At 34.3% G+C, this 25,654-nt stretch overlaps 3 protein-coding genes across 5 annotated transcripts; 2 read left to right on the forward strand and 1 right to left on the reverse strand.

Moving 5' to 3' along the window:
- Nucleotides 1–90: 90 nt before the first annotated feature.
- Nucleotides 91–16,604, forward strand: LOC123709333 (protein flightless-1). Of its 2 annotated transcripts, XM_045660576.1 has the most exons (23): nucleotides 91–256; nucleotides 337–447; nucleotides 616–854; nucleotides 969–1,130; nucleotides 1,453–1,667; nucleotides 1,927–2,149; nucleotides 2,565–2,806; nucleotides 3,674–3,833; nucleotides 4,748–4,880; nucleotides 5,279–5,392; nucleotides 5,733–5,915; nucleotides 6,363–6,496; nucleotides 6,914–7,088; nucleotides 8,290–8,453; nucleotides 9,717–9,843; nucleotides 11,034–11,155; nucleotides 11,719–11,997; nucleotides 12,414–12,597; nucleotides 13,497–13,606; nucleotides 14,468–14,618; nucleotides 15,533–15,697; nucleotides 16,148–16,261; nucleotides 16,453–16,604. In XM_045660576.1, the coding sequence occupies exons 1-23, from the start codon at nucleotides 194–196 to the stop codon at nucleotides 16,585–16,587; spliced, it is 3,705 nt and encodes a 1,234-aa protein (XP_045516532.1). In that variant the 5' UTR covers nucleotides 91–193; the 3' UTR covers nucleotides 16,588–16,604. The 2 variants fall into 2 exon arrangements, with proteins under 2 accessions (XP_045516532.1, XP_045516533.1); XM_045660577.1 differs by lacking the exon at nucleotides 969–1,130.
- A 524-nt stretch (nucleotides 16,605–17,128) lies between these two features.
- Nucleotides 17,129–17,604, reverse strand: LOC123709334 (essential MCU regulator, mitochondrial). Its single transcript, XM_045660579.1, has one exon. It carries the CDS (start codon nucleotides 17,492–17,494, stop codon nucleotides 17,234–17,236), a length of 261 nt encoding a protein of 86 aa, XP_045516535.1. The 5' UTR covers nucleotides 17,495–17,604; the 3' UTR covers nucleotides 17,129–17,233.
- Nucleotides 17,605–17,774: 170 nt separating this feature from the next.
- On the forward strand, nucleotides 17,775–23,533 carry LOC123710237 (ADP-ribosylation factor-binding protein GGA3). 2 transcript variants are annotated; one of them, XM_045662015.1, is made up of 8 exons: nucleotides 17,775–17,912; nucleotides 17,978–18,276; nucleotides 18,367–18,633; nucleotides 18,800–19,010; nucleotides 19,132–19,395; nucleotides 19,963–20,086; nucleotides 21,435–21,936; nucleotides 22,602–23,533. In XM_045662015.1, exons 1-8 carry the CDS (start codon nucleotides 17,876–17,878, stop codon nucleotides 22,809–22,811), a joined length of 1,914 nt encoding a protein of 637 aa, XP_045517971.1. In that variant the 5' UTR covers nucleotides 17,775–17,875; the 3' UTR covers nucleotides 22,812–23,533. The 2 variants fall into 2 exon arrangements, with proteins under 2 accessions (XP_045517971.1, XP_045517972.1); XM_045662016.1 differs by lacking the exon at nucleotides 22,602–23,533 and having other exon boundaries at nucleotides 21,435–21,723; nucleotides 21,794–21,931.
- Nucleotides 23,534–25,654: the final 2,121 nt, after the last annotated feature.

Genomic DNA, 25,654 nt, shown 5'->3' on the forward strand with positions numbered 1-25,654 from the left:
AGACTTGGCTTAAAGGTCTCGATACCAGGCCATAAAATTATTTAAAAAAAAAATATATATATATATATGTCACTGTTAAGTGTCAAAACTCAAAGGCAACCTTTTGATATGATTTTGGATAATTTATTCACTAGTGTCGATACCAAATATTTTATTTTATGACACTGCAAATGAAACAAAAACCAATGTAAAAATGGCAAATACAGGCTTGCTGCCATTCGTACGTGGAGTCGACTTTACATCCAACGACTTTAGCGTAAGTAAATTACAAATCTGAATTCTATAAAGATGATGTCATGTTATTAACCCAGGGGATATTCTGATGTTTCTTTCTAGGAAGGCAAATTTCCAGATGCAATTCGATACATGACCGGCCTACAATGGCTTCGATTGGATAAAACAAATATAGCAGATATTCCAGAGGAATTAGGAAAACTTCTAAAATTGGTAATTTTTTATTGCATTACTTTATTTGTGTACTAATTTACCAGTCGCAAATTAATTCATAGCAATGAAAACAGTATAAAAGCTCTTTAAAGTCTTGTTACAAATAGAAAAATAGCATTAAAGCGATGTACTTGGTCTAATTATTATACTTCCGATATTGTATTTCAGGAAAATTTGTCACTCAAGAAAAATCAATTAGAGAAGCTCTTTGGAGAATTAACAGAGTTGAAATGTTTACGTTCATTAAATGTGAGACACAATAAAGTTAAAAGTTCAGGTATCCCTGCTGAGTTATTTCAATTAGAAGAGTTAACCACTCTTGATCTATCTCATAACAGATTGAAGGAAGTTCCTGAAGGCTTAGAAAAAGCTAAATCTCTACTTGTATTAAATCTTAGTAACAACAAGTAAGAATATTTTTTATCTATAAAAATCTACATGTGTAACATTGTGTGTAGGCAGTTTTAGCCTGTTTCAGTTATAGATGTACTTGAATTATGTATAAAAACGTTTACTTTCAGAATAGAGAGTATACCGCCCACACTCTTTGTTCAGTTAACAGATCTATTATTTCTGGATTTATCGAATAACCTTTTGGAGACATTGCCCCCTCAGACTAGAAGACTGGTGAATCTGCAGACTCTTATACTTAATGATAATCCTCTAGGGCTATTCCAGTTGAGGTAATATTCTAGAAAAATTAACATTTGCATTGTCTTATAAAGTCCATACAAGTTTAATTTGCATTACAAATGACATTTAAGCAAAAGTTAAAATGAATATTTTTGTTGTAGCAAATGCCATGTTAGGGCAGAGACTGTTTTTTTTACCTTTCCACATGACAATTTTTGTGCATAAAGTCTTAGTGTGTAAGTTAAATTGGCCAATTTGGTTATGTATGCAACAAAGCTCTTTATTAGATTAGATTTTAAAAAATAACTGCTAGAAAAATTAATTTAGTAAATCATTCAACAACTCAAAGCAACTTATCCATTGTGCTTACAGACAGTTACCATCGCTGCAAAGCTTGGAAACACTTCACATGAGAAACACCCAGCGGACAGTTGCGAATCTCCCAACATCACTGGATACACTTTGCAATCTATCTGATGTAGATCTGTCCAAAAATGCATTAACAAAAGTGCCAGATGCACTCTATTCTCTACAGAATTTAAAAAGACTGAATCTTAGCGACAATGAGATCAGTGAGATATCATCAGGTTGGTTAAAACTATCTATTTGGATTAAAACTAGGGTACATATAAAAATTCTACAACTTCTTGTACTTGGCCAATTGGCAATCTCCCATTCACAAATGGAGACAAATAAGCTATTAAGTGTTATACATATGTAACTAATTTAGTTATAACTAGTAGTAGTGTTTTCAGTAGATACCAATATTACATCAACTCCGATCTATCAACACCAAGGTACTGTCCATAGTAATTGCATATCTTATTTGTTAAAAATCTTTTTCAGTAATGGATATATGGCAAAAACTAGAAAGTCTCAACTTATCTCGCAATAAACTAACGGCACTACCAGCCTCACTTTGCAAGTTACAAAACCTCCGGAGACTGCATGTGGATGACAATAAGTTAGACTTTGAAGGTATACCTTCCGGTATTGGAAAGCTTGGAGCCTTAGAGGTCTTCTCAGCTGCTAATAACTTACTGGAAATGATACCTGAAGGTCTTTGCAGGTATGTTTATTTTTTATCATCTATGCCATTTTTTGACAAATTGATTTATTTTACATACCTGTAAATCATGTGTTTTCTGTCATTTTCTTTGATAATGTTAATACGGCGATTGCATTGGCAAGATTGTGGGATCGACAAGTTCACAATCAACATGAAAAAAACCGCATGGCTTTCCTAATCACCTACTTGCAAATTATGATAAATAAGTGTGCCATCCGGATTTAACCTTAGACCCATGATCTCAGGCTTAAGACACCCTCAACAACTACACTAACACTTCTTTGAATTATTATTGCTTTATTATATTATAAAAAAACAAATAATTATTTATTCTATCTAAAGGTCAAAAGTTTATTCAATTTGAATCAGTGTGGATTCATTCCATTGATGATGATGGATGGACCATTCTTTACAGATGTGGATCTTTAAAGAAATTAAACTTGAGTTGCAACAAGCTGATCACTCTACCTGATGCAATCCATCTGTTATCTGACTTGGATAGCTTACAATTACATGGCAACCGTGACTTGGTCATGCCCCCGAAGCCGGTTGAAAGAGCCAAAGGATCTGGACTCCAGTATTATAATGTGGACTTCTCTTTGCAAACGCAATTGCAGTTGGCTGGAGCGGCTACACCTGAGATGAGCGCACCGAATTGTAAGTAATACTATATTCTACTTCCCTGTTGAGTATAATATTTATAAATATTTATGGATATCATAATTGTTAATTTTTATTAGATCTTTTAATTAATTTTACGGATCTATTTATTATTTTGCTGTCACAAAATAAATCTACGTCAAGTGGTGTGTATAGGGAAGTTCTAAGACATTGAAGTTCTACAAATAAATCTCTCTCTTATATTATAGAAGGAAGTTTTGCATTTTGAATTTTTGTTTTCATTTTAACAATTTATAATAAACAAGCTAAAAATTCCTGGACTGATTAAAAAATTCATTCAAATAATTTCATTTCACTTGAAATCTAGAATTTCAATACCTGTAGAGTATTTTTAGATTTACTAATGTCGGACATTGTACATAAATGGTGTTACGAATTAAAAATGTATTAGATATATATTCGTTGTAAAGGAAACTCAGTATATTGATAAGATTATGAAAATGTGTATCTAATGATCTGAAAGGAATTAATTAAAAACTAAGAAAACTAAGTAAAATCGTTGTTGACACGGGAGGCATACACAGTCCCTAGACTATTAACTTCAAAATATATAATGCTTTGTACGCTTAATAGAGGTTTCAAAATCCTTATGTGTATGTGTGTGATACTATATGTATAGTCAGATTGCACTGGTATTATAGGTTATAAATGTCACAATGCCCAGTCGAATGTATCAATGACATTGTTTTCCGAGATATATCGGAATTATACCTCATAAAAGATGTCCTATATTGATATAAAAAAGGGTCGACTCGGCGATAATGTACAATTTCCTATAAGATTCTTTAACTTTAAGTACGTAAACTAGCTTTTTGGCAATGTTGTGATTGACTTCTCTCGTAGCCGGTACCAAATCGGATCCAATAGCCCGCAAGCTCCGCCTCCGTCGAGGCCGAGCTGAACCAGAGCAAAAGGACTCGGCACTCATACTCCGTGGAATGCAAGAGCAGGCAAACACTCAACATGCGAACGAGCTGAGCGAACAACCTAATAGTGAACTCAAGTGAGTAGTAAACTTCATCTTCATCAGCTTTAAATATTTCCTAGAATTAAACTTAAATATAAAATCATGAATTGTGACGTGAATATTTGTTTTATTCTCAATTTTTATTAAAATATAAGTCACCGAGTTTTTAAAGCTTTGTTTATTAAAAAGCTATGTAGACAAGGAATTATTTTTTAATAGGCTTTTGTACTTTACGTACGGCATATAAAAATAATAGAGAACGCTCTTTTTGTTTATGTCAATATTGCTAAATATGTTCGAAATACATATTTTGTATTTAATACATTTTGATGACAGTTATGTGAAATAATTTCACTTAGCCGATCTTCACATTTGATAATTTCTAAGTGAAAGTGCGTATTTTAAAATGGTAAAATATTAGTAGTATATTATCAGTTTTGAATCTCTTATTCCCTTACTAATTTTGTCCTTACCCTTACGACTGACAGTTGTGTGTCTTTCTTCATGTTAAGAACATGTATGAGTATGAGTACCTATTTTAAGATAAAATTGTGTAACAACGGCCACCGATCCGTCCTTTGTGGTACAGTATATGTTAACGTATGTAAGGATTATCGTATATCATTAGAACGTAACACGTGTAGCCTGTACATGTTAGGTATTTTTATCGACATTTTACATCAACACATTACCTCGACATCTTTTTATCGTTAATTGCACATAACTACAATAAAAGTAGCTTTGCATGTTTCGTGCATATGTGTGCGTGCACGTAGTAACCGGGTGGTACGTAGTCCGTGCGCTTGGTAGCTCGTTATTTGATGCATATGTTTACTTCTTTACATTATAAGTAAATTGTAACAAAACACTAAATAAATTTAGTCACGTATAAGCTTGTACATTTACATCTGGCAAAAATACGCATTTTATCTCTTTAACTTACTTTTCAGACCAAAAAGATGGGATGAAAGTCTGGAGAAGCCGCCGCTGGATTATTCCGAATTTTTCGATGAAGACACGGGCCAGACGCCAGGTCTCCAAGTTTGGGAAATTGAAAACTTCATACCAGCACCTGTTGATGAAGTGAGTATTATTGTCTCTAATAATATTATATGATGTGTGATCCTTTTTCATATTACGGACTAACCTATTGATGCAAGATTTTTATAGTATTATTTCTAGCATATATCACAAATAAATTTCTCGATTCGGTAATAATAATAAAGACATGATAATAATAATAAAGACATGATAATAATAATAAAGACATGGTAATAATAATGATGCCAGACTCTGTTTAATTAAGAGTGCAACCGTCCAGATTCCCGTAGATTTTTACGACGTAATATTTATAAAATCTCACATTTTGCGTAATTGACTGAGAATTTAAAACATTTTAATTATACTTTTACTGTATTACTAACAGATTTACAATATCGGATCCGCTTTTATATCTATTGATATTAAATCATTGTCAACAGGTAGCACATGGAAAGTTCTTTGAAGGCGACTGCTATATCATTCTAAAGACGAATATAGAAGAGCAGGGCCAACTGTCTTGGGACATTCATTTCTGGATTGGTTCTAAGGCCACAGTAAGTGGGTTTTAACTTTAAAATATACTTAAAAATATAACATACAGTGTTTAAAATACTGATTTGAGTAAATATTAGCTGTATTTATATTTCGGGTAGATGACCCGAAATATGAATGTAATGTAAATGTCAGTGGTGTTCTGTAAACCATTATCGGGTTCCATTTCTTAACTGATCGTTCAGCTGGAATTATTCCTTTAAGAAACTTACGATTCTAATAATTATGACGTTTATTAACAACCCAATTTAGATGTAGTTCTTCAATAGTTATTTAAAATTTGTTATTTAAATTATAGGGTAAGCATTTTTCTATAAGTTTTAAATAACTAATATTATCTAGCTGGATAAAGGCGCGTGCGCAGCAATGCACGCAGTGAATCTGCGAAACTTTCTGGGTGCGAAACGAACACAGCGTCACGAACAAGCCGATGAAAGTCCTGAATTCCTTGAGCTGTTCCCGTTGCCTCCTGTTTATATCAATGGTAGTCGAACTCCATCCGGCTTCTTTACTGTCGACGACCCCGTAAGTAGATTGTTTTAATTCATTAATTGTTAACCATAAAGATATTTTTTTTGTTTTTAGTTTACAAATTAGTTATGAAATATTGGTATTTTTATTTTGTTAATATTACATATAGTTTGTTTATAGTTTTCGATATATTTGCATAAACGCTGCTCAACGAACATAGAGTACATAACATAGTATCTTGTAAGATGTCACATTGATTTTGTACTAATTAAAAAGTAAAGTGATCGCTTGAGTATCTTCTAGTAATTGTTTATTTTTTGTAAAATGTATTATTACCGCAATTGTTATTTTAGGACAATTGTCACGTACACTATAGAAAATTACATTATATATGTCGGAGCTGTCAGCTGTCATTGTCATATACAAAGCTTATCGTTAATACTTGAAGTTTTTTTTTTAGTTGCCATTTTAATAAATTAACGGCTATTCTATGGTCTTTAGCATTACGTCACTCGTCTCTACCGGGTTCATGGTGCTGGAAGTAGTATACACTTAGAGCCGGTACCTGTAGAAGCAGAATCTCTTGATCCCAGATACGTGTTTGTTCTGGATAGTGGATTAATTATTTATCTATGGTAAGACAAGTTATGTATATGTTGTGTTTAGAATCATGTCCGTCTCACTCCATAATTTTATTTTATTATATTACATAATTATAATAATATTATATTAATAACGTTTCTCTTTCCATCACACCGTAAACACAATTTGAAAGAAAGACACAAATGAGTATATAATAATCAGTGTAATTTATTTATTTTAGTTAAGAATAAAGGGGTTATTACTTCATCAAAATATACCTATATACAATATATACATACACTATTATATATATATATATATATATATATACGTTGGTCCAAAGAGTCTAGAAATGTTCTTGTTATTCATTGATATATAAGAAAACGTGTCAAGGGACAACAAATTAACACGTAAAAAGACTTTTAAGATGTCATATTGAAAATAGACTTACTTTGCAATTGCAATTCCAGGATCGGAAAGAAAGCGAAGAACACCCTCAAGTCGAAAGGTCGCCTATTCGCAGAAAAGATAAATAAAGAAGAGAGGAAGAATAAGGCAGAGTTAATAACAGAACCTCCTGGAAAAGAGCCCAAAGGGTTTTGGGAGGCTTTGGGCTACGAAGGTGACCTACCTTTCGTTCCCCAGGTATGTTTAATACTTTTATATTATATAATCATTAATTCATGGAAAATTAAGTTTTTTTTACATTTCTAGAAGTTTTCCAAAGTCGTTCTGTATTTCCTTATTTTATTCACATACATCCAATACAATTTAAAATAAACAAAACATAGTGCAACAGAAAGAAAACACTTTTTAACAAAAATAAAAACAATTTTAAATTTAAATTTTTCCGACGTTTCGCGGACGTACGTGGTCATCATGACCAAAAATTATGTAAAATAATTTTAAGTTTATAATAATAGATAGCTTAAATCCGGTTAAAAAGTGTTTTCTTTCAATGTGTAAAAATGTTAACAAAATACTATACTGGGAGAGTTCGCTTAATATCGACTATTGCACTATAACAACATAAAGAAAACGCTACTAAGAAATTAATGTGGAATTTATAGGTATTTGAAAATAACGTTTATAAATAGGATTCTTTTTGTTCTCAAAGGTTCTCTAACCAAGAAGGTTATCATTTTGACCTGCGTATGAGTATGATCTATTTACTTTCAAGTACGAAGATTGTATGTGTTAAACTAAAAAGTTTCTACTTATGAGTTGGTATCTTTTCCTTTTCAGTTGACAGGTTTTGACAAATTAATAATTTTAATATATGTGTGTGATGCCGGAAACATATATTTATTGTGTAATTGTTTATATCGATTTTTATATTTTGTTTTGTTCTCTATAGTAAATAGGTCATATAGTTTCGCACGCTCATCTTTATTTTTCCTTAAAAGGTTGCTTCACTGGAAAACGATAAGCCGCCCGTTGTCCTTATATATTTTTTTTGTGATTGCAACGAAGTTACATAAATATATAGTAATAGTATGAATTTAGACCTTCATTTTAGACGTGACAACGTCTAATCAATAGATGCACCCCGGCCGCTCGCACGAAAATGCATGACTCTTTGTCCCGTTACGCTCATTGTATGCTTGCGCCGCATCTACCTCTTTTCCACTCGATTGGCCCATACGTCCGAGGATTCACTTTGTATCCATACAAAATACTGATAATTCAATAAAAATATTTCAATTTTATTTATAATATTATATATATATATATAATATAGTATGCAATCATTTTATCAATGTTTTGTTATGACGTTCAGCCACTTTTTAATATTGAAGTTCATACCACACCGATATGAATAAATAGATTTGATATGTTTGTATAGGAACATGTGCCTGAAGATTTCACATGGCTAGCCCCTCGCTTATACCGCGTGGAATTGGGTATGGGCTATTTGGAACTGCCTCAGACGGAGCAGGCAATCGCTCGTTCAGTGTTGGCCACGAGGAACGTGTATATATTGGACGCGCATCTTGATGTATTTGTATGGTATGTGCTTTTAAGAAATATATATATGTCGCAGCCAACTAGCTTAATTAGCCGTTTAATTAACGGACTAGCCGTTTAACTAGCCGCCTGAAAGATGTTCAGCCAGATGATCAAACGGCTAGGCTTGGATAGATGCCACTCTCAAACTCGAAACGAAACTACTTAAACTGTAAATATGGCGTCGGCAAACCACAACTTTAATGGTGCTGTCAAAAGTTTCATGAAAAACAACAATTACAATGGATGAGTGTAGTAACAATAATAATGTGAATTTGACTTAAGCAATTTAATTTTAAAATAAATATTGTTTATGTCATATGTTTCATCTTTTTTTTATTTCTGCCAAATAATGACTGTATCGTACTAATGGCCTAAGCATTAGCCAGTTTGTTCTCTTTCTACCAGGCCATAAAATTATTAAAAAAAAAAAAAAAAGCATTAGCCAGCCAGTTTATTAAATGTTGTAACAAACGCTCCGTATGAATATCTTTCAAGCCGTTAGTTAAAAGGCTAGGCTGTTAATTGAACGGCTAATTAAGCTAGTAACATTAAAACAACAAATAATCTAATTGCTCCGTTTTAACTCTAGTATTCTGTCTCTTTTTATCGCAGCTTAAAATCAATTTGACAGAAAGAGACGATAGTGTTCATACTAATAGTTTGTATTTATATATGTATATACTATGGCATTATAAGTATTTTTTTTATTAAGATTTGGAAATGAATTCCTAAACTAACGAAATTATAACTATTTAAAAAAAAATTAAATTGATGGACGAGATGGAACCTTTTAAATGCTTGTGAGAATTGATATATGAATTAAGTAATGTATTAATGAATAAAAAATAAATATGTCAGTGGCGGCCCGACCTTTTTAGGTCTGTACCTCAGATTTATGTATCTGTTTCATGATCGTTTGTCAATCTAATAGATGATCAGCCTACTATGCCTGAAACACGCCGACTTTTTGGGTCTAAGGCGAGCCGGTTTCCATACGATATTTACCTATCAAGCCAATGTTAAAAGCGCACATAAAAAGTCCATTGGTGCACAGCCGGGGGTTGAACCTACGACCTCAACGGATAAGAGTCGCAAGTCGCGTGGCCACTAGGCCAACACTGCTCTCTATGTTAATATACAATTAATTAAAAATACATGATCACATATTTGGCCAATAGGACTTTCTGAATGAATGCACAATCGTGACTGTAACAAGCAATCCAATTGATATATATCACGTAACGTGACTGGTGACTGTGATAGGTTCGGTAAGAAGTCATCTCGGCTGGTCCGAGCTGCTGCCGTGAAGTTGGCGCAAGAATTGTTCAATATGGTCAAGAGACCACCGCACGCGCTCGTTACAAGACTTCAGGAAGGCACTGAAACCCAGGTATTTGTCAAGCAATTTTTATTTCAATTAAATTTGTAAACAGCTTCATTTTCTAACCTTCATAAAGAGTCAAGACTGAGCGTTAAGTATATAAAAAAAATATTGGATATTGCTTAGTAGTATTCAGTACTCCCAAATTAATAACGGGCTGTCCATTATTCACATGAACTCAAACTCAAAATATCTTTATTATCAGTACACTTATGAACGTCAAAAAGAAGTTACATTAATTGTAAATTTACATTTACTACCAGTTCGCAAGTCAAGGGCGTACAGCGGGCAAGAAGAACTGACAAGAAACTTTCCGCCACTCTTTTTAATCGCCAAGTATTGAGTGTAGAATGAGGTTCGATAAAAATTATGAAATATCACAAGGGGGATAATAAGATATTACGTGTACTAATTTCTCGTGAAACGCGTGATTTCTAAACCGAAAACTTGTTGTAGTGTAATCTTGACTTGCCAATGCCAGGCAACGAACGAATACAATATATGTTTTTCTTTATTTCACCATTCCTTTAATAATATTTTTATGCCAGTCAAAAACAACCTGCAATCTTTCTGTCTAGACATTTTTATCGTGGTCTTAAATCTCACCATGTATAACCATGGGGGGAGGGAAGGGTTAAAAAATGATACATCACGTGATTAATGGACAGCATCTAACAGATCTTCGCCAGTGTTCGTAAAAATAAAATATGTTTATTATGGAACATAAGATACAAGTATCACTTATCCCACGTCATTAAAATTGAATCCCTACTCATCGGCAAAGAAGACAGAGGGTGTAGGCCGAGAAAAAAAGCCGGCGTAAAAAACTCTCGGTACTCTTTTAAAATATCAAATCATCAAACAACACTTATTTTAAAACAAATATCGAAAATTAATTAGAAGTAGCCTGTCTAGTCCCAGGCCCTTTTATTAACTAGATAATCGTTAACTTTGTAGTAAGTCTTTTTACATAGCTTTTCTTTAATACGTTTCTTAAATTTATTAAATGGCAGAGATAAAAGAGCCTCTGGAATCCCTATTCTCAAACATTCAAATCATTGAATCGTCAGAGCCATAAACAATGCATTTCCGTATTCTTAATTTGGGGGTACTGTAATTCTATTAATAATAGAAATTTTAATTATATAAATAATAAATGAATGCATATTTTTTTAATAAATAAAGTCTAAATATGATAGGTTTTCAAAACATACTTCCTGGGTTGGGAGGAAGTAATAGCCGTGGACTTCACTCGTACAGCCGAGTCCGTCGCAAGAACCGGTGCCGATCTTACTACTTGGGCCAGGAATCAGGAAACCAAGTATGTATTATGCAAAAATATGTACATCTAAATGGGTGTTATTGATTTTTATATAATTTTACATTTACCTTTTCTGATGACTACTATCCGCCATGGATTTTTTTTATTAACTACGCTAAGCTCGATCAAATTTCGAAAAAAGGTTTTACTGTGAAGCAGTTTAAACTAAGTACAAAATTTTCCAATTTCCAAATTTTTCATTACTAAGGTTGCCTGGAAGAGATCGCTTATTATCGATAAGGTCGCCCGTTACCATCTTAATAATTTATGTTATCTGAATGTATATCTAACAAATATGTAATGGTATTAACAACACATTATGTGATAAGGAGCAAAGAAACTTGGAGATTTAAGATATTGACGAGGAGTTTATTGCCAGTTCTTTTCGTACGTTCTACGGTCTTGATTAAAGAACTGATTTTTTTAGAAAAACAATGAGACAGAGGGTTGTAATATACAACTATTCAGACATAAAAATAATCTTAGCGTATGTGTTTTAAACAGTCTCGCGCTTTAATTCGCCATCAGAATTATGGAAAACTTACTGTTAATATTCTCAATAGGACGGACTTATCAGCACTTTTCACGCCACGACAGCCAGCAATGTCTCCTATAGAAGCCAAAACACTAGCTGACGAATGGAACGAAGATTTAGAAGCGATGGAGGCGTTCGTTTTGGAGGGTAGACATTTTGTGAGACTACCCGACCAGGAACTCGGAGTGTTCTACAGCCAGGACTGTTATGTATTCCTATGTAGATATATTTTACCGGTGGATGATGAGAATGAAGATATGGATGACAATGAGGCTGATGCTGATGCTTCATGGGTGGTGTATTTCTGGTAAGCTTAAATTAATATTTCTTTTGTAACTATTGATATTCATTCATATAGACTATCAAGGAGATATTTTTAAAATAAATAATTGTACGAGCAGTGTTGGCCTATTGGGTACATCGTGCCTGTCTCGTCTCAGAGGTCGTAGGTTCGATCTCCGGCTGTGCACCAATAGACTTTCTATGTGCGCATTTACATTCGCTTGAACGGCGAAGGAAAACATCATGAGGCTTGCCTGAGACCCAAAAAGTCGACGGCGTGTGTCAGGCACATGAGACTCATCACCAACTTGCCTATTAGACAAATAATCATGTAACAGATACGTAAAACTGAGGCCTAAACCTAAAAAGGATATAACTCTTGTGATTTATTTTTATCAAAATTTTATAAAGCTGTTTTTATATATTTCCTAACTTTTTAAGGCAAGGTAGAAAAGCACCAAACATGGGTTGGTTGACATTCACATTCGGTCTGGAAAGAAAATTCAAACAGCTCTGCAAACGGCTGGATGTGGTCAGAACACATCAGCAACAGGAAAGCCTTAAATTCATGGCGCATTTCAAGAGGCGGTTCATCATCAGGGATGGAAAGAGGAACGTTAAGCCGGTAAGTGACGCTGATCCACACACTAACCCCCTGTGTTGTGGGTCTGTCTAATATAATAATCTAATCAGATTACAGCTCTTCCGTGGTGAAAAAATGTTAGAAGTTACATTATGTATAAAAATAACTTTTAATAACAAGTAGTCGTAATGGATATTAATCATTTAATTAATCAGATCTTGATATAATGAGTAGTTGGCTGATCAGTTTAAAAAAAGCGATGTTAAGCATCCCTAATCCGAATGGTTAAGCGAACTAAAATTTGACATTTTTTTAAAATAAAATTTATGTTCTCCGTAATTGTCATGTATTTTAGGATAAATACGTATTTCAATAAAATAAATAAATAAACAAGAGTGAAAGTGTGGCTGACAGATAATAAGCGTGCGTAGTGCTTACGCTGTGTCCTAGACATTTATAACAACCTTGTAATGATTATACCTAGTATTGTCTTTTGTTAGCAACAGCTTTTACACATTAAAAAAAAACACCCTTTAACCGGATTGAAGCTATGTATTATTATAATAAACCTATAATTATTTACATAATTTTAAATTTAAATTTTTTCCGACGTTTCGCGTGCTTTACAGCGTGCTTGGTCACGGTGACCGTAAAAAAGCTGTTTTCTTTCAATGATTGTACCTCTAAGAGTATTCATACATCTAATGAAAGGTAAATTCCAAATAATATTAGGTATGGTCAAACCTAATTGTCTTTACATGGGCAGAAAAATATATCGGTACAGAGGTCGCAACAGCTTACGTACCGTTTTGGTTGTACACGTTTGATAACAATCTACTTTAAAAAAATATGTTTGTAAATAAAATGACGTTAATAAGAATTATATTAGTTCCCATTACTGAAACGCCGGTTCTCTTTCACACTTTCTCATTGTTGTTTAGGAGGGCCGTCAGCCAGTGGAGCTGTTCGAGTTACGAAGTAACGGATCGGCGCTCTGCACACGACTTATCCAAGTCAAGGCAGACCCTACACAACTCAATTCCGCATTTTGGTGAGACCATTACTTCCTAAAACATTTTGATTTTATTCCATATAACTAGCGCCAGTACAGATACCTATCCATCCCGACTTGAGTAGTGACTTTTTGTACCGTGCTATTATTGTTTTTCGGAAATCTTTGTGATATGGACTTTGACACACAATGAGAAATTACATATGCTGGCGGCATTTCTTCGATACATTGCGATAATTATTCGATAAGCGTGGAAAGCAACAGCTCTGGCGTCACCGTACTGTCGACCAAGCCCCAACTTTAATCTTTAATAAGCGAAGCACTTGAATCCCACGGCCCAAGAGTACGAAGAGGGTACAAAATTGAAGTTGGAAGGAAAGACATACATTTTTAACTCTATCCTCAGCTTGTCTCAGTGCATTAGGGATGTTGAGACCCATAATTATTAATTAATTTAGTGAGACCAACGAGTAGGAGATGGAACCCGAGTTCTCCTGCTGCATGTCTGTTGCATTAACAGCTTATCGAGACTATTCGGTGCTGGAAATATGGCCAAAGTAGCTAAGCACCCGTTTGTAAATGATAGTTAAGTCTTGTGACGTTTAGTTGAGAATAGACTTATTGGTTATTTTTGAAGTCCATGGTATTCGCAACATTCTCCTCCGACACCACATCTCTCTGATCCTTACAAAAATATGAAATATATTAATGTTCTGACGAGCGTGTTTTTGGTATTCGACACGTTTCTGTTTTGCCATATTCTGGTCACTTGAATTTATTTATGTGGCCATAGCTCAGAATATGATAAGTCATACTGAGCAAAAATGTACTTATCATTGTCTGATCTATGACCACAGATTTAAAATAATAACATTTTAATATGTATTCTTTTTTGTTTAGCTACATCCTAAACGTGCCACTAGAAGGCGGAAACGATACATCCTCAGCGATCGTATACGCTTGGATTGGGAGTAAGAGTGACGCAGATTCTGCTAGGCTCATCGAACAAATCGCTGAGGAGAAATTCAATAACCCCTGGGTTAGCTTGCAGGTATAGTAGAATGAGCTATTATTAATATATAGAAGGTATTATTTTTAAATAAAACCATGGCCTTCACTGTTATTTAAAAATGCTGAAATTAATTTATTTATGCTTATTAAAATCACCTGTGTTTTTACGTTTGTGGATGAAGGAACCTTCCTTACAGTACACCTGTACTGTTCTTCTAACGGGAGGATCCTCGACTAGTCTAACTGGTCGAACAGTTGATCTTCGGCGGCCGCAATAACTTTGTAAGCGTGTTTCAAAGTAAGACGTCGTCACAGTGATTTGAAAGTGCAAATTGTACATGTCGCTATAACGTATTCTTATTATTTACTTTAAAAAAATCATTGCATTTTAATCCGTTATAGAGAGTTGTCGGTAAATGGTGAGAAGAAAAACGTGTAGATAATCCTACTTATTAGTCATGGTCAACAACAGTCTACACGTGCAAGCAATTCCAATTTGTAAACAAAAGAACGAATTTCTTAGACAGTTCGTATGCATGATGCTGACAGTCGAGTTTATTGCGGGCTATCATAATAAAGCTACAAAAAAATGTACACAGCTGCGCAGTTTTTACTAATTTTAGCAACAAATGAGTAATAAAAGTACTTTATTACTCATTTGTTGTCGTTATTGAATATAAAGAATAAGGACGTGAGTTCATATCATTGTTTAATTGCGTTTAGCTGTAAGTAAAACTATGAAACGCCGCATTTAATTTATTGTGTTTTATTTCATGCATTTTGAGACTTACCCTATCCCTAACATCCCTTATAATTATGCACATATTATCAAAGGCCTTGGCAACAACATTGGTTTTACATATTTTTTTATTTGTAATATATATTATATCTAATACTCTATGTTTGAATATGGTTTTTAGTCAATACCTAACCATTACACCTCCTATCATATAGGTGTTGACGGAGGGTAGCGAGCCAGACAACTTCTTTTGGGTGGCTTTGGGCGGACGAAAACCGTACGAAACTGATGCAGACTTCCTTAATTTTACGCGCTTATTCCGCTGTTCCAATGAGAAAGGATATTTCACTGTATCTGAGAAATGTACTGATTTCTGTCAGGTTGGTATCTTGTATATGTAAATATATATCGCCAGATCTAATTACCCAAATACCTCTCCTCTGAATGTTGGATTTTTTTAATATTTTACAATATTGTGTCCTTAAATCAGTAAAACATGTTTAAAAATTTATATTGAAAAGCACCTTTGCAAAGCAAAAATCAGTATTGATATAGGTAAAATATTGCTGGTAAAAGAATTATCAACATCAGTCCAGTAGTTCAATTGTTAAACAGACTTCACCTCATACTTGTTTATTTGTCTTTTACTATAATTTTTCAAGTGCGGCAATTTATTTTATCAGTACATCTTAATAAACTTTGTCTGTTTTGACTTTCAACTATAAGCAAATGATGATGATCTTAGAATTGGGAAAGATTGTTATGTAGGTGAAAATATATCAATCATTTTAAAATAATGTTACAGAATTATGAATTAAATTTGTTTTTAGGATGACCTTGCTGATGATGATATAATGATTCTTGACAATGGAGAACAAGTGTTCCTTTGGCTTGGAGCCAAGTGCTCGGAGGTTGAGATTAAGCTTGCTTATAAAAGTGCTCAGGTAATTAGTTTATTTTTATAGAACTTTGATTATTTATGCTGTGGACCAGGATCCTGAACTTGTACTGTGTCAATATAATGTGGACTGATTCTAGGATTTATCATTTATACCACTTATAGTTGGCCATATGATCATTGTTATGTTTCAACAATGTTTAAAAACCAAATTTATTACCTTTTTTTATACTTTAGGTATACATTCAGCATATGAAGACAGTACAGCCCGAACAAGCAAGAAAATTATTTCTTACACTGAAAGACAAAGAGTCACGTAGATTCACCAAGTGCTTCCATGGCTGGGGGGAGCACAAGAGACCACCAGAGTAAAAAGATGTATTTATAAAATGTTTTAATCAATTAGTTCTAGAAGCTATATTAAAGCAGTATTACAGATTTCATGTATCATCTGAAATAATTTCATATTATCAAAAAGCATATTACACTGCCATACTCAAAACTATTATTAGATTGTTTCTCAGAAAGTCAAAATATCAGATGTAAATAACAAAAGCATTAAACACACTTTATTTTAAACATACAAATAAAAGACTGAATTATGCCATCTCATCTTTATTTGTCACTTTTACTTATAAAATTAAGCACAAGTATATCTTTAAGTAAACGTAATATGCAATACAAATATAATTATTAATAAAATGATTGACTAGCTTATGTTACAGACAGTTACTATAGGCCCTTTAAAGATCAATCTTACAATAAAAACTATTACTATTGTAAATATACAAATATTTTGTCAAGTAGATTTAAGTGTATATAATAGTGTGACGCTTTGTAACATACTAAATATAATTTTGCTAAAATTATGTTAAAAGCACAAATATATTTTATAAACCTTTGTAACCATCTGAATAAATGACATAACAATGAGAAAAATGTTTTTTTTTACCCGCATTTAATAGAGATATAAGGTATTAAGACAATTAGGGTGATGCTAAATAGTAAATCAGTTCATCTAATCGTCGTCATCGTCATCATCGGAAGGAACAAATAATTCATTTTCTTCTAAGAAGTTCGCAATGTTTTTACTTATAGCTGCGCCAATAAGAAGTCCAGGGATCACCGCGCCCACCACACTTAAAATACCAAATGGAGTCTTCTCAGGTTCTGGAAGTATAGCTCCGCTCGGTGTTGTGGTTGCCGTTCTCTTTGATAAAAATGTACCATTTTTGTAATTTCCTTGTACAACTAACCGAGTAAATCGTGTTAGGTACATTTTGTAATAATTTGGGGCTCTTCAGACCCACAGGATTTATTCAAATATTCAGTTTTGCCTTATTTTATTATGCAGAAGACTTGATCTTTGAATTTTGAAAGTATAAAATAAGATTGTCACTGCCAACTGCCAAGTCTTAGTTGAAGTTTGTTTCAAAAGTCAAAACTGTTTTAGGTAGATATGACTAAGAGGTCGTTTTCAAATATATGTACACCAGCAACGAGTTATTGAGAAGTCAACTGTCATTTATTATCATTTAATTTTGTTTTACTGTTTTCAGTGTTCAAAGTGTTTTTATTGTAAAATGTTGTTAAAGTAAACTATGTAAAATTAAAAGTAATACATTTTTTAAAGAACTTAAGTATCTTTATAAAGAGGAAGATGAATATTACACTGACTAGCTTAGAAGCTTTAATTTGTAAGTATAAATTGAATGTCCTTAATAATTATTTGTTATATCGCTAAAATTTTATTGTCTTTTAGTAAAAGCAACACATGAATCTCTTCCGCAACCTGATCCTGCGGCCTTAGAGGCATTTTGCGCAATTATGCGTGAAGCCGCTGATGGCTTTCATTTAGCGGCGCAGGCTTTAGCTTCTCGAATTCACGTACAAAATCCCCGTGAAGCTCTATTAGCCCTCTCTATGTTAGATCGTCTTATGCGTAAAGGCGACACGAACTTTCAGGCTGAAATTGGAAAGTTTCGGTTTTTGAATGAAATGATCAAGCTAGTTTCGCCTAAATATTTAGCGGACAGAACTGCTCCTGAAGTTAGGACTAGGGTAAGTCTTTCTTGTATTCCTTTCCCTTTTTTAAACTATACCTAAACATGGACTCAGTCTGGTAACTTATTGTAACATAATTTATTATAGGTTTTACAATTACTGCATGCCTGGTCTATTGAATATCCAAAAGAGAGCAAATTTAAGGTGGCCTTTGACATGCTAAAGAACCAAGGTGTTATTAAGGAGACTCCACCACCTCTGCCACCTGAGGAAGTATCTACAGCTCGACCTAGAATTAAAAGTGCAATTTTTGAAGATGATGAAAAATCAAAGCTGCTCCAAAAATTACTTCAAAGCAAAAAACCAGAAGATCTACAGCATGCCAATAGATTAATCAAGACTATGGTCAAAGAGGTGTACTTAAGAATTGTTTATTTTATATTTACTATTTTAAATTGTATTATTATTATTGTAAACTGAATCGGACTTCATATTGTTTATTAATATCTATTAACAATTAATTGCATTTTAAGCTTTAGTAATAAAATATAAGATTTAAATGTGTAAATAAATGTATTAGGAGGAAAAAAGAAATGAAGCCAACAGTCGGAGGGCATTAGAAGTGAATGCAGCTCTAGACAGTGCAGGGGTTTTAGCTGACATGTTGGATCATGCTGCTGAAGCTTCTCCTGATGAAGAACAACTCATCCATGAACTACATTCCAGCTGCACTAGACTGCGAGTTGTGTTACAACATTTAGCAGCTTCTGACACTCAAGTTGAGAACCTAAGTGAGTACCTAATCCTAATAGATACCTAAAATTATATTTTTTATAAACCAGAAGGGTCAATTTGATAAAGTATCATATTTGTTACTTGTATTATTTATATGTTTATTTTTTCATCGTGCAGGTGACATCCTTCATGCAAGTGATGTTTTAGATGAAGTGTTTGATAAGTATAATAAGTACACACATAACAAAAAAAGCAACAAATCCACACCTACAAGCCAAAATAATGATAGTCTTTTAGACTTTGCGGGAAGTTCTATCAAAAACACAGATAAAAAACATGAAAACAGAGCTATAGATGATTTAGGTGATATATTTTTAAATGAAAGCAGTTCAAATAGTCCTAAAGTGGAACTCCTTACACCTGTCAGTTTAATACAAAATGGTAAGTATATTTTCTTTACTATAAAGGTATGACTGGATTAAATTTTGATTACATATTCTATCTATAGTTACTTCTTTTTTTTCAAAGTCCTACGGGATATTACAGGCTGGCATTGGCAAATGTCCAACCAAGCTTTAACCCTATGTAAGACTAACTGAGTCATAGATAATTATTTTAATGTAAGATAATTTTTATAATTAAAAAAGAAAGATAATTGACATTTCCATATTTTTCCACATCTGTCTTGACTTTGTAACAAATATGTTACAGATATGTCCTAATCCAGACCTATATTATATTGTAAATTTTTAGATTAGTGTAAAAACTTGATAATTAATGAGGATAAACAATAGTCATAATCAGTTATATTACCATTTAATATATTTTTCCTGATATGAGAATAATAAAATTACAATAAATTAGTTAACATTTGCTTATTTAAAAGAAATTTAAAGAATATAATATTTGATTACATATGTCCCCCCTCCAATAATTTATTAAATTAAAAAAATATATATTCAATATTAAAAACATTTTGGAATATTAACTTGTTCAACACCATTAAAGATACTATCAATCTAGAAGAAAAACCTAAGAAGGCTGAGGGCTGGAATGAACTAGACTCGCTTGGAGAGCAATTATTAAAGCAATCATTACCAGAAAATGCAAAACGAGTTGAGAATTTTAACCAGTAAGTAACATACTTAGGTAACACTGATAATGTTTAGAAATTGAAAAATGGCTTAATGTAGAAAGTTGCCAATACTTTTATTATTTTTGGAGTAATCTCCGTTTCTCTCTACACATCGTCGCATTCGATGGAACCACTGAGAAAAGCAGTGGGCCCATTCTTCCTAAGGGGTCTCTTCTATGGCATTATCGTACGCTTTCACCGCATCTTCAGGGCTGGTAAAGCTTCTCGAATTTTATCTTTAGTTCTTGGGAATAAATGAAAGTCGCAGGGCGCCAGGTCAGGATTGTATGGCGGATGACTCATTATCTCGACACCTGCCATATTCAAATATACAACAGTCTGTTTTGCGGAGTGCGCTGAAAGAGAATCCTACTTCAAGGGCGCTGCTGTCGAATTTTTTCCAAAACGACAGAAGGTGTCTTGCACAACTGTCGCAAAATGACCTTTCCGACCAAAGAATGAGGCAATCATCTTTTTTCCTTGACTTCTCCCTTTCTTTACCTTAATTGGCCAAGACCACCACGAACCTGAAACCACTTTTGGTTCGTCAGCAATATATCCAGTTTTCATCACCTGTTACGATGTCAAATACAGCATGTCAGTTACCGCCGTTGAACTTATCTAACATTTGGCGACACCTGTCCATGCGAAGTTGTTTCTAGTCGTCGGTTAAAGAATGGGGAATCCGTCTGGTACAAAGCTTCCTGTTTTTTAAACGTTCGTGTAATTCTTTTTTTAGTTGACTCATTCAAATGCCTACGCTTGCCCGTATCTGCTGATAGGTCACTCTCTTATCTTCCTCTATCATGCGCCGTACAGCACTGATGTTATCTTCAGTAGTCGCTGTTAAAGGTCGTCCCTGACGCGGATCATCATTGAGATTGCTACGATCACGCTTAAACTTGTTAAACCAATTGTAAATAGTGGCACGAGATGAGGCTTCATTAAGAAAGGATAATCGCAGCCTGTCATAGCTTTGTTGTAAGTAAGCCAGCAACTAAAGTGATAATAAATCATTGACCGATTTTTTTTTGCGTTAGGTTCATTTTCACTTGTAACAAGAGTTTTAAATTTGCCGCCAATACATAAAAACAAATGACAAATGAATGCATTATATTACTTTAGGTTACCAGAAAGTTCTAAAATTGAAATTCAAAAAAAGTTTTCATTAGCTGTTTCTAACTTGCCAGTTCTAAACATTTTCAGTGTTACCCACGAACATCGTCATAATAAATTATGTTTTAAATTATTTAAAAAATATTTTGTCTTTTACGATGTTTCTTTATGAACAATTAACAGTTTTAGTGCCTTAAAACAAAGTATGTGATCTTGTGTCTCCTTTCAGGAAATCAAATAGAAAAGTACCTATGAATGCTCTAGAAAAGTCATCACCAAAGGAAGATAATCAAAAGAATGAACACCTACTGGATCTTGATTTTTTCACTAAAAACCTGGATGACACAATGTTATCACCCGCTGAACAATCAACTTCCATCAGCCCAAATGACGATCTCATGGTGGATATAACCGAAACGATGAATAATAATATTCATACAAATGTAGAAAAAATACTAGACCTGGCTCCTTTAGTAAACAATACAAACGAGTTAAGTAAAGACACTGTCGAACAGAAGGTAAAATCCTTAGCAGATATAAATGTGACTTTGCAAAGTGTGCATCCTAGTAAAGTGGCTCCCTTAACAGTATTTGAAGATGAGGGTGTGACAGTAGTTCTACATTTTTGTAAAGATAAGCCGAGACCTGATGTTAATGTTGTTGTGGTGTCTACTAGGAGTAAGCATGAGTTTGCCATTCAGGATTATAAATTTCAAGCAGTGGTACCTAAGGTAAAGTGTATCTTGAATTTTTTTTATCCTAATTAATATTTTAGTAACTGCCAATAGCTAAAATTTTAAATTATTGATTCAAATTAAAATATCAAACAAAATTATATTTGAATTTATTTAGAATATTGATTTCGAATTGGTATAATTAACTAAAAATGCTTTATGATATACAACATTCTTTGTTTGTCTTTCTGGCGTATATAAGTAGTTTTGTTCATCTGGCCATGTAAAAAACATGGATTTTCAAGATTTATGCCACAAACAATTAGCGACTGTAATTATTTTATATGTATTGTATCAATATAATAACTCGGATAGAAGCATAATATTTTAAACGGTATTCATTTTTCTTCATCCTCTTGACGATATTTGCAGCACGTATTCTGCCAATGTTATGTCAAACGCCACAAGGTTACATCAAAAGTTTGAATGAAATGAAAAAACAATTGCTAACGTAACAAAAGTATTCTTAAATTTTCCACGCTAACTTTCTTATTTTTTTCATCAAAAGAACCCTGACAATAACAAACACAACAAAAAAAGAATTTGCGGTCTTTTTCGAAAAGAATCGGTCGAGCCGTTCACGCGTGATGCCGTGACAAAGGGAAATAGGATTAGTTTTTTTGTATATATAGATTTAATAAGTGTACCTGCTTTATTTCCAGGGTTGCAAAGTCCGTCTTCTCACACCATCTAGCACCTCTCTGCCAGCCTTTAACCCGTTTTTGCCGCCACCCGCCCTAACCCAGGTACTACTCATCGGACGCCCGCCCAACATCTCTGATATTTCACTTAAATTCGTTCTTACATACACATGTGATGACGAAATGTATTCAGAAATGGGAGAAGTTAAATCATTGCCTCTTGATGTTTAATTTTTAAATCAGTTGAAAACTAAAAGCAATAGAGCTACGAAAAGTATAGCTGTCTCTTTTGCTCGCGTTTGTGTCAATAATTTTGGCATGTTCCTATATTTGCTTTTTTTGAACTAACATGCGATGAAATACAATATTTCGCGCAATAAAACTATTTTTGCGTTTTTAGTTTTGTATAAATAATAATTTGATTTAACCACTTGAGAAATGTTCGATTACATCCATGCTTTGGTTACATTCCTGTCAAATGTCGGCAAAAGTAATTATATGAAAATGGAAGGCAAACATCCTTATAATTATATAGATATATAAAGAAATAGACACATATAAATGTCACACTGACTTACAGTAAGTAATTAGATATTTTTTTGTTTACTGCGCAATTTATTTATTATTACCGACAAAATATATTTAAGCACGGTGTTTTTAAATGCTATATTATAATTTTAGTTTTATCTGTAATGATCTAGTCGAAATTTTTTGCATTTAACATTCCATGACGAACTGATTAATACTTAAGTTTTGTACTTATTTTGAAATGTATCTTAAAGTAAATTTGGGGTAGGAAATGAATATTTTCTATTCAACAAAAATCTATAAAAGATTGACGCTGTTATAACAGATGCATTTATTATGTACAATGGTATATATTGCTGTGTAATAGACTCAGAATTATTGTATTTAGTTTGTAAGGTGTTGAAATAAATATTATTGCCTGCTTGCTCCTTTCTCTTATTTAACTATAATAACCTAAGTTTAACCTTTTGATTCAAATATTGTTGCGTTACGTTACGTTTGCCGAATCACCAGCTTTTAAACGTATCCAAACGAGATGAGATGAGACTAACAAATAAATGTCAGTCCAATGGTTAAGATGGTCGCTTGCCTTTAAAGACTACCGTAGTAAAAAATAGTATACCTTTAGATAACACTATCATATCTCGCAAAGAATCCAGTGGGGACTTAGCGATTGTATAATGTATTTGATAATATCAAGTGTCGACCACGTTGAAACAACAGTTAGGAAAGTTAACCGAATTCTAGGTTTCATCTTAAAGATAAGTCAGCATAAAAAGCCTCTAAAATCAAAAGACGGTCAACTTATCGTAACAGCAGAAGGGTAACTACGACGCTGGCGTGAACACTTCGAGGAAACCTTTCGTCCCACAGCTACGCATGGAGGCATGCAAGACACATTTCCACCACCCAGGCCACTAGACATCGATATCGAACCATCTACACGTGATGAAGTGGAGAGAGCGGTCTTGGGTCTTAAGACTGGTAAAGCACCAGGGCTTGATTTAATAGCCGCAGAAATGTTAAAAGCGGACTTGGCTACTACCGTCGACACGCTGACACCTTTGATTGGGAAAATCTGTGCCAGCGAGAAGCTTCCGGAGGACTGGAATAGGGGCCTTCTTATTACTGTGCCCAAAAAAGGTGATCTAAGCCAATGCAGCAATTGGAGAGGTATCACCTTGCTCTCGGCCCCTTCCAAGGTTTTCTGCAAAATTATCTTGGACAGATTGTCTGTAGCCGTCAAGCCTCTCCTTCGCATAGAACAAGCTGGCTTCCGGCCTAACCGCTCGTGTACCGACCAAATTAACACTCTTCGTATCAATCTCGAACAGGCATCAGAATGGCAGAGAGAGATTTATCTTACCTTTGTTGACTTCGAAAAAGCTTTCGATACGTTGAGATGGAGCAGCATATAGTCGCGACTCTCTAACATTGGTGTCCCGCCAAAGATAATTAACCTAGTTAAGGCCAGCTATAGGAACTATTCTTGTAGAGTGGATCACGATGGTCTCGTCTCAGACGATATTCAAGTGCATGCAGGCGTCCGGCAAGGCTGCTTACTCTCGCCACTACTTTTCCTGGTTGTTCTCGACGGGATTATGGATCGCATACATCAGAACCAGCGTCGCGGAATAGAGTGGGGATTAACCAACATCTTAGAAGATTTGGATTATGCCGATGACCTCTGTCTGCTGAGTCACACGCACCGCGACATGCAATCTAAGTTGGACGACCTGGAACGCGAGGCGGGATTTGCGGGACTCAAAATCAACACCCGGAAAACGAAAGAAATGCGTGTTGGAGTTGAGAATCGCACCCCAATGCGGGTGGGTGCAGAGGACATAGAAAGCGTTCAACAATTTGTTTACCTCGGAAGCGTCGTGTCTGAAACCGGAGGTACAGAAGAGGACATCACTTCGCGCATTGCCAAGGCCAGAGCAACCTTTGCACAACTTCAGCCTATATGGCAGTCACGGATGTTGACGCGTCGAATCAAGGTTAAAATATTCGGATCCAACGTCAAATCTGTGCTGCTCTATGGGTGTGAAACGTGGAAGGTCACCAAACACATCTCGTACCGAATCCAAGTCTTCGTTAACCGCTGTCTTCGCCGTATTCTGAACATCTACTTGCCTGAAAAGATCTCTAACGAGCAACTTTGGGAGCGCTGTCGAGAAACCCCGATCAGCCAGCAGATCAAGCGACGCAAATGGAATTGGATAGGCCATACACTCCGAAGGGATCTCAATCATATTCCCAAGCAGGTGCTTGATTGGAATCCGCAAGGAAAGCGGAAGCGTGGCCGTCCCAAACAAACCTGGCGCCGAACAGTTGCGGACGAGGCAAAGGGAGCCGGAAAGACTTGGAGCGAGGTGAAACACGAGGCTCAAGACCGAACGCGATGGAGACTCACTGTGGACGCCCTCTGCCCCACCTAGGGGTTATAGGACATTAAGTCAAAGTAAGTAAGGTTTCATCTTACGTATTTCAAAGCCATTTAAAGATCCTAAAAGTTCTATAAACATATACAAAACATTTTGGAA

The sequence above is a fragment of the Pieris brassicae genome, chromosome 5 (genome assembly GCF_905147105.1).
Source record: "Pieris brassicae chromosome 5, ilPieBrab1.1, whole genome shotgun sequence".
Classification (NCBI taxonomy): Eukaryota; Metazoa; Arthropoda; class Insecta; order Lepidoptera; family Pieridae; genus Pieris; species Pieris brassicae.